This window comes from Danio aesculapii, chromosome 12 (genome assembly GCF_903798145.1).
Source record: "Danio aesculapii chromosome 12, fDanAes4.1, whole genome shotgun sequence".
Classification (NCBI taxonomy): Eukaryota; Metazoa; Chordata; class Actinopteri; order Cypriniformes; family Danionidae; genus Danio; species Danio aesculapii.
This window is the reverse complement of record NC_079446.1, coordinates 51,218,107-51,228,106: the sequence shown is the minus strand read 5'-3', so window position 1 is coordinate 51,228,106 and position 10,000 is coordinate 51,218,107. Positions and strand designations below refer to the sequence as shown.

General features: G+C 43.3%; 1 protein-coding gene across 1 annotated transcript in view; it reads left to right on the top strand.

Moving 5' to 3' along the window:
• The window catches only part of LOC130238555 (sphingomyelin synthase-related protein 1-like), a 12,443-nt gene extending 5,969 nt beyond the window's left edge, over positions 1-6,474 (top strand). Inside the window, exons 3-7 of the mRNA XM_056469613.1 lie at positions 548-806; positions 965-1,060; positions 1,505-1,622; positions 1,775-1,925; positions 2,107-6,474. Coding sequence (XP_056325588.1) covers positions 548-806; positions 965-1,060; positions 1,505-1,622; positions 1,775-1,925; positions 2,107-2,411 — 929 coding nt within the window. The 3' untranslated portion in view covers positions 2,412-6,474. The remainder of the gene's footprint in view (positions 1-547; positions 807-964; positions 1,061-1,504; positions 1,623-1,774; positions 1,926-2,106) is intronic.
• Positions 6,475-10,000: the final 3,526 nt, after the last annotated feature.

Below are 10,000 nucleotides of genomic sequence, written 5' to 3'. Positions count from 1 at the left end.
GCCCTGTTGTTTACAAGGCCGTCTAAAGCCTGAGTGGTTTCGCTTTCGTCACACGTCTGTATTAGAAATAAGGAAGTTGTTGAGCTGATGATTACAGCGTGTGTGTGATCATTGAAGAGCTTCTGACATCTGATCCTTACAGAAACAGACAAACGTGAGAGTGAAGCTCGAGAAAATGAAGCAGCAAATGATTGTTTGAGCTAACAGATGAACACGCCGCCATGTTGAACTCTGATCATCAGCTTCTGGACCATTCTGAACTGGGAATGAGGGAGATCCTCTCTAACAGAGGCTCCAGGTGCTGCTGAAGATCACACACACAGATGAGAGGTCCGCTCTGACTCTGGGCTGTGTTTCCTGTTGTTTATGAACACAAATAAGACTAAATGTGTGCTGTGTGTAGTTTATCTGTAATTAGTATCATATCGGGGACTGTAAGGGTCTGTGTGTGTTCATATGTGCTCATTTATTTATTTTATTTGCAGACGTTACCTTAGGCTATTGTGTGTGTGTGTGTGTGTGTGTGTGTGTGTGTGTGTGTTGTCAGGCGGTGTGGACTGGTTGTGTAACGGTGACTCTGCTCGTGACTGTGACTCTGTGCTGGACACACTCAGCGGGGATCTGCAGTACAGTAACGGTAAGCAGAAGCAGATGCGGCGTCTGGATCCAGAGGTCTGGAAAACCGTCCTCAGCTCCGTCTACGTGGCGTTCGTCTTCGGCTTCACCTCGTTCGTCATGGTGATCGTCCACGAGCGCGTGCCTGACATGAGGACGTACCCACCGCTGCCCGACATCTTCCTGGACAGGTCACCACCATCATCATATCATCATCATCATCATTATTATTATTATTATTGTGTGTGTGTGTGTGTGTGTGTGTGTGTGTGCGTGTGCGTGTGTGTGTGTGTGTGTGCGCGCGCTTGCTTTGTTTCTGACCTTTGACCTGGTTCTTCTGCTCCTCCAGTGTTCCCAGAATCCCCTGGGCTTTCGCCATGGCTGAGGCCTGTGGAGTGATCCTGTGCTGCATCTGGCTGCTGGTGCTGCTGCTGCATAAACACAGGTCACACACACACACAGAGACTCACACAAAAATACACACACATATGCACACTACATGCATGCATGCACACACATATGTGTGCACACACACAAACACATATGCTGACGCATGCACACAACATGCACACACATATATGCACACATATGTCTAACACACACACACACACACGCCTAAAAGCATGGACACACACACATATGTGTGCACACACACAAACACATATGCTGGCGCATGCGCGCACGCACACACACACACACACACACACACACATAAATTCACAAACATATGCAACAACACACACATACATGCAACATGCATGTGCACACACAGAAATCATCAGCGCGCACACACACAAGCAGAGCTCCTCATAATCTTCAGTGTGTGTGTGTGTGTGTGTGTGTGTGTGTGTGTGTGTGTGTGTGTGTGTGTGTGTGTGTGTGTGTGCAGGTCTATCCTGCTGCGGCGGCTCTGCAGTCTGATGGGCACCGTCTTCATGCTGCGCTGCATCACCATGTTCGTGACATCACTGTCTGTGCCTGGACAACACCTGCAGTGCACTGGCAAGGTGGACACACACACACACACACACACACACACACACTGATGCACAAATTAAAGCCCCGCCCCCCTACTCAATATTCAGTTTCAGTTGGAAGTACATTAACATACTGAAATCCTGTGTGTGTGTGTGCGTGCGTGCGTGCGTGTGTGTGTCAGATATACGGTGACGTGTGGGCGAAGCTGCAGCGGGCAGTGGCCATATGGAGCGGGTTTGGGATGACGCTCACCGGAGTGCAGACGTGTGGAGATTACATGTTCAGCGGACACACCGTCGTCCTCACCATGCTCAACTTCTTCGTCACTGAATGTAGGTGAACACACACACACACACACACACACACACACACACACACACACATACAGTTTTCTGTGACGCAGTGGAGAATTGCTGTATTGTCATCCTCTGTTTTTATGTTATATATGTGTTTTTAAAATGTTGTGTGTGTGTGTTTGTGTGTGTGTGTATGTGTGTATGTGTGTATTGTCAGACACACCGCGCAGCTGGAACTTCATCCACACTCTGTCGTGGGTGTTGAATCTGTTCGGGATCTTCTTCATCCTGGCAGCTCATGAGCATTACTCCATCGACGTCTTCATCGCCTTCTACATCACCACGCGACTCTTCCTCTACTACCACACACTCGCCAACACGCGCGCGTACCAGCAGAGCCGCCGCGCGCGCATCTGGTTCCCCATGTTCTCCTTCTTCGAGTGTAACGTCAACGGCCCCGTGCCCAACGAGTACTGCTGGCCCTTCAGGAGACCCACGCTGCTCAGGAGACTCATCGGCTGACACACACACACACACACACACACGCGCGCACTAAACACACACTCTACATACTTACACAAAACATAAGCATAGACACACATACACTAAACACACACTCTACACACACACACACACACACACACACATACAAAACATTCACAAACATAAACACACGAACACACACACTCTACACATATACACACTTACACATACTATAACATACACGCATGCACACTATAACACACACACACTAAAGCATACATACATACACAAATACATGCACACACAATAAACGCAAATATACACACACTTACACCAAATGCAAACATACACACACTAAACATACACAAACATAAACACACACACATCAGACACAAAAACAAACACACACACACACACTATACGCATATACACATACACTAAACACACTCTACGCATACACACACTAAAACATACACAAACATGAATACACATACACACACACAAAACAGACACACTCTATACGTATACACACACACACACTCTAAACACACACACTCTACACATATATACACACACACACACACACTCTAAACAGTCACACACTCTACATGTATACACACACACACACACACATTAAAACATACACAAACAAACACATACACACACACACTAAACAAATACAGACAACACGTACACACACACACACATTAAACATACACAAATGCATACGCACACACTCTACACGTATATATACACACACACACATACACACACACACACACTCACTCTAAACAGAAACACACTCTACGTGTATACACACACACACATTAAAACATACACAAACAAATGCGTACGCACACACACACTCTACACATATCTATATATACACGCACTTACACTAAGCACAGTTTATATACACACACACACATACACAAACTATACACACCAACACACACTCACACACTGGCTGTGTGGAGTGATCCTGAGGTGCCATGTTGTGGAGGAGGCCAAACATACACACACACACACACACACACTCCTGAAGGATTTCTATGGACTGGACTGGCTGAGGCCAGGACACACACACGCACGCTAAACTCTAGTTTCACAGAGCACGGCTAAAGGGATAGTTTGAGTATACACACACACACACACACACACACACACACGCACACAGTATTTTCCTCCAGATATGACTCGTCAGTGTTTGAGCTTCAGAGACTGTAAATAATGCAGAAATGAAGATCTCAGGTGAGCAGCAGGAGTGTGTGTGTGTGTGTGTGTGTGTGTGTGTGTGTGTGTGTGTGTGTGTTCTGTAAATCTTCATTCATGCTAATCTGCATGTGTCTGAACTGAAGGAAACCCATCAGTGCCATCGCTTCATCTCCAGCGTTTGTAATGAAGACGCTGTAATGTGTGTCTGTGTGTGTGTGTGTGTGTGTGTGTGTGTGTGTGTGTGTGTGTGTGTGTGTGTGTGTGTGTGTGTGAGACTGAGGCCCGGTCCTGCTGACCCTGCAGATCTGGACTCTACAGTCTGGCTTCTGCTGCTGAGGGAGAGTCACAGGCCTCTTAAAGACACAGTACACACATGACCATCAGAAACCTTCATTGACATCAGACCTGTGTGATGAACACACATGGAGATATTCTGCAGAATGCTGGAGAAGCCCAGCCACTGACCACTGCAGTATTCACTTAATTTAGGATCGATGTCTGCTGCTCCAGCACTCTTCAGGAGATCTCGCTGTGTGTTCAGCAGAGGAGAGAAGCTCATGTGTGGTGCGTACATCTGCTTGATCATCAGTGAGTAGATGTAGATGAGTGGTGTACTGTCTCTTTAAGAGGCTCTGCAGTGTAGCTGTTGCTGATAGTAGATACTTGACGTTGTAACTCTGTTTTTAGTGTAAATGCTGACCTGATGGACTGCTGAAGCGCTCTCAGACTGCAGGTGTGTGCAGCTGAATGCTGTATTCAGTGTTGTGTAGGTCTTAATGCCATGTGCTCTTGCTGTTTTTATATTTTGGCAGTATTAGTGTCTGTATGAGTGACGAGATCAGTATACTGTGTTGGAGACCTCACAAAACATGGACTGATCATATTTACTCTACTATACAGAGCAATAATGATGATAATAGTAATATATATGCAAATAACACCACACACCGGCCAATTTATTAGGTACGCCTGCTCGTCAAGACGATCTGCTGCAGTTCAAAGCGAGCATCAGAATGGGGAAGAAAGGGGATTTAAGAGACTTTGAACGTGGCATGGTTGTTGCTGCCAGACGGGCTGCTCTGAGTATTTCAGAAACTGCTGATCTACTGGGATTTTCACGCACAACCATCTCTAGGGTTTACAGAGAATGGTCCGACAAAGAGGAAATATCCAGTGAGCGGCAGTTCTGTGGGCTCAAATGCCTTGTTGATGCCAGAGGTCAGAGGAGAATGGCCAGACTGGTTCCAGCTGATAGAAAGGCAACAGTAACTCAAATAAGCAGAAGAGCATCTCTGAACACACAACACGTCCAACCTTGAGGCGGATGGGCTACAGCAGCAGAAGACCACACCGGGTGCCGCTCCTGTCAGCTAAGAACAGGAAACTGAGGCTACAATTCACACAGGCTCACCAAAACTGGACAATAGAAGATTGGAGAAACGTTGCCTGGTCTGATGAGTCTCCATTTCTGCTGACACATTGGGATGCTCGGCTCAGAATTTGGCCTCAACAACATGAAAGCATGGATCCATCCTGCCTTGTATCAGCGGTTCAGGCTGGTGGTGGTGGTGTAATGGTGTGGGGGAGATTTTCTTTGGGTCCATTAGTACCAATTGAGCATGGTGTCAACGCCACAGCCTACCTGAGTATTGTTGCTGACCATGTCCATCCCTTTATGAGCACAGTGTCTCCATCTTCTGATGGCTACTTCCAGCAGGATAACGCACCATGCCATAAAGCGTGAATCATCTCAGACTGGTTTCTTGAACATCACAATGAGTTCACTGTACTCAAATGGCCTCCACAGTCACCAGAGCTCAATCCAATAGAGCACCTTTGGGATGTGGTGGAACGGGAGATTGGCATCATGGATGTGCAGCCGACAAATCTGCAGCAACTGTGTGATGCTATCATGTCAATATGGAGCAAAATCTCTGAGGAATATTTCCAGCAGCTTGTTGAATCTCTGACATGAAGGATAAAGCCAGTTCTGAAGGCAAAAGGGGGTCCGACCCGGTACTAGTAAGGTGTACCTAATAAAATGGCCGCTAAGTGTATAATGTAAGTGCACAGGAGAGAGAGAGAGCTATGGAGAAACATTTAAATTCTTATTAGTTTATTTATTAGGTATGATAACATCACGCATTGTGTATATAAAATATAAGGTTATTATTGATTTGGTTTGCTAATATTTGTTTATTTTATAAAGGCCTGAACCCACTTCAGATTTCATTTAGAAGTATTAGAAGATTTAAAAGTAGTTAGTTAGGTGATGGTTATTATTTTAATCAAATACTCGATTATACTCTTCTGAAGTGAATTATTAGTATTGTGTTGTCTAGAAATGAATATAAGCATGACACCTCTTTAATATTTAAAAATAAGCACTGAAAGACTAATATTTAGATGGAAGAGGAGTTCACAGAACTCAAACACAGATCAAGAGTTTGAGTGATCTCTAATACTGCTCTCTCTCTATATATATCTATATATATTACTATTATTAATGTTAGTTTGTGGTTGTCAGAGGTTATTCTGGTGAGATTAATATAGTCCAGTAATGCAGTCTTCATTCATGCAGGATGCTGTAATGGTGTCCTCCTGTAGAACTCCTCTATGCTGGAGTGTGATATGATCGTCTGGGTTTTGTGAGATTCTCTCTTGTGCTCATGTTCACTGTAGGTTTTCTCCATGTTTAATAGTGTACTGAAGAGCCAATAACGCCAAACTCTGGAGTGAATCTGGATATTCAGCCTCCTCCTCATCATTCCAGCTGCCAATGCTCTGTGTGTGTAGATGAACGCTGTTGTTCACTGCGGGGTTTCAGATGTATATGAGGGGATTGGCTATTATTTAATGATGTTTACGATGAAGAGCAGGAGACTCATCATGTGTCGTGTCTCTTTCTGCATGTTTATGGTGTTTTTATCCTAATCTGGGCCGGTTTTCTCTTTCAGGTTGTTTAATTGTGTGTATTTATAGATCTCCTCCAGCTCATGGAGTGATGGAGATCATCAAAACAGTTCTTACGTTTCCCTCTTGAACAGAACTCAAGAATGAGGGAAGCTTTTATAACACTGGTGAAGCACAGAGAGTTGTACAGGCCAAATAAACGCTCGGGTTTCTCACTGCTTCATGATGGTCCACATGATGCTGAACATAAGCAGTAAATCAGGAATTAAACCATAGCTGGAGTTCTGTCCATTACATCAGTGTATCTGTGATTCTCCAGCGCTTCTACACTGTAGACTGTGTGGCAGCAGCTGAACACAGAAGTTCTAGTAAACTGAAGCGGTGTCAGTCCAGTGTTCAGAGTCCAGTTCAGTTCAGTGTGGTTTAATCTTCACTGCTGAGAGTCCAAACACTGAAGAGCAAATCCATCCATGTGCAGAAACACAAGACCCAAACCAAGCAAGACAGTGGAGGAACAAACTTCACCAATTGACCAAAGTGAAGGAGAGAAACCTGGAGAGAAACCAGGCTCAGTTGGACACCACCATTTCTCCTCTGGCCAAACTTCCTGTGCAGAGCTGCAGTCTAGGCGCCGGAGGCTGGACGTCCATCGTGGAGAAGCTGCAGGTGGGAGAGGTCACCGGCTGGTGTTCAGGCTGACCCTTCAGGATCAATGTGGAGACTCGTCTGTCACTGGGGTCTTACAGGGATCAGTCTCATGCTCTCCACTCCTCCATGACCACCACAGCAGCTGCTCAGGATACGGCCTGGTCCAGGATTCTGGAGACCACTAGAAGTGCTCTGTGGCTGGCATCATCTCTTTATTAGTCAACACCAGTGGTGTAGTCTTTGCTATACACACGTATACTCAGAATGCTTCCTTTTTTTGCATGAGCTGTTTGGGTATTACCTCTTCTGAGGATCAATAATTGCGTATACTCACTTGTTTTTCTGATTAATCTCCCCTAATTTAAGTCTATTCACGTCCCTTTTAACTCTATATGAAATGTATTTCCCGTATCTTGATTTGCTGTAACTGTGCACTTTAGTTTACCTTGTGCCATTCTCCGGCCCCTGACGAGCGCAGCAGCTGTGAGAAAATTACGTGAGTTCTTCGAAGACCACGACAAGTCAACTGAGTGATGATGTCTCGCTGAAACGCTCAGGTAAATCTATAAAACAGCATGGGCGTCGCTTTAGCCCTCCTATATTTCTATTCAGCCCCTTAAAAGTCTTGCGATTTGCTCATGAACTGATCGCCTCTGTCTCCTTTCATTTCGATATGAAAACGGCGGCAGACTTCCGCCGCTCCGCTTTCAGCTCATCTTTCAAATTACCGTATGTTCACACCGAAAGCGGCGAGAGCGTCGAAGTAGCCGGAAGTCATTCATTTTCAATGAGAGCCGGCGGCGAGGGGCAGCGCGGCGCGTCGAGGAGAGTTGAAATCAGGTTAACTTTATGGTAATGAGCTATGACGCGGTTCGGCGGCAACCAATCAGAATGAAGAAGTCCACCGCTTGAGAGGAGGTCAGAGAACAGCTTTGTTCCGACCACAGTTGTTTCCAGGGGTTTGATGATTGCAGTCGCCGGATTTTTAATTATTTACAATGTTTTCTTACAGGAACATGCATTAAACAAGTTACCGATGAGTTACTGATGTGCATTAATGTTATATGGATTAAAAAAGCGGGAATCTCATGCGACAGTACAAAACAGTATCGGTGCTTCAGGATATTTCAGACATATAGGATAATTAAGTGGAGTAAAGCCATACCACATGCAGCTTGATCTTTTATTGTTAAATGAATTTGATAAGAAATGCGCAACATTTTCACGCTAGACAGCATGTTTTATGCGGGAATGTAACTGATATGCTGCAGCGGCCCCTTTAAATACGAGATGTTTATAGTGAATTTTGACGCTCTCGCCGCTGGAGCTGAAGGTAGACAGTTATCGCCAGGGTGGCCCGAGTGACGTGTGACGCTCTCACCGCTTTCGGTGTGAACGCAGAGTAATCGCAAACCACAGCTGTGCACTATTAGCTAAACATAAATGATGAAATAGGGTTAGACTATTAGCATCTCCCTTTAAAATGAACAAATTCCTCTCAGTTTTTTTCTTTTTAAGTTTTCCCCAAAACTGAAAAGTGTCATCATTTACTCGACCTTTACTTGTTCCACACCGGTTTGTCTTTTTTCCTTCTGTTGAACACAAAAGAAGATGTTTTGAAGAAAGCTGGAAACCTGTAACCATTGACTTACATTGACAACATGACAGTATTTGTTTTTCCTTTCGATGTGGAAGTTTATAGTTACAGATAACTGATGTAAAAGAAAATCAGAAAAGAAATATATATATATATATATATATATATATATATATATATATATAGCTGATGAATCAAAGACACATTGACTTTCATCGTTTCTTTGCCTACACTGAAAAAAAATATTTAAAGATGATTCCTTGGATTTACTAAATTTTTTTACGTTAAGTGTTTGTAAACAATTTATTTGGGTTGAATTTAAACAAACAAATTGAGTTGAATTTTCTTAAATTAAATTTGTTTGTTTAAATTCAACACAAATAAATTGTTTGCAACAGTTTTGCAGACATCATTTTTTTCACTGTCAATTAATATTTGGGTCGGGTGTAATAGTACACCACCTTTCTTTAGGCCTACACCACTGCTCAACAGCATTAACTGAACTAATAACTGATCTAACATAATGCTTAATGTGATAAGGACATGTAACTGAGTTGACTGTAGCAGAGATGACAGAAACACAGTTGACCGTAACAGTGACAGGGCTGAGAATAACAGAGCTGAACATAACACAATAACCAACACAATCTCACGGCAATTCGGAACTTTTTGATTTGATGGCTAATTCGTATGAATTCGTACAATTTAGGTCAGTGTGTGTTTTGGTCAGTGGACTTTCATTTTAGAAACAGACATTGAAAAATGAAAAACTCATGATGAAAAACGGAAAAACTAAAGTAAAAATGATTTGATTTTCAATTTTTATTTTGAATAACAAAAACTAAAATCACCAGAAAACAACGAATAAAGACTTGTTTTATATATTCCGAAACCAGAATCGATGACGCAATGATGTCACACAGGCTAGCCTGCTATAGGCTATTCTTTTTTCCACTTAATAATGTTATAAAGGGGATTTTCTTGTGATTACAGGATTTTGTTAAGACATATTTTCCTCATTGAAGCCGGATATATAAAACAACATAACTGATGACATATGCATTATTTGCATTGCTGAACAGTTTTCTGAAAATAAAGTTTATTGTTAAAATCACTTCAGGAGTGACAGCAACACTGGACGTTCGTTTGGAATCATTGCTCATCTCTCTGTGTTATATATATATTTATAATTTCAATTTATGTATTATAAATCTGCTGCTATATTTGCACATGGCTATATGAAATCCTGCATAGA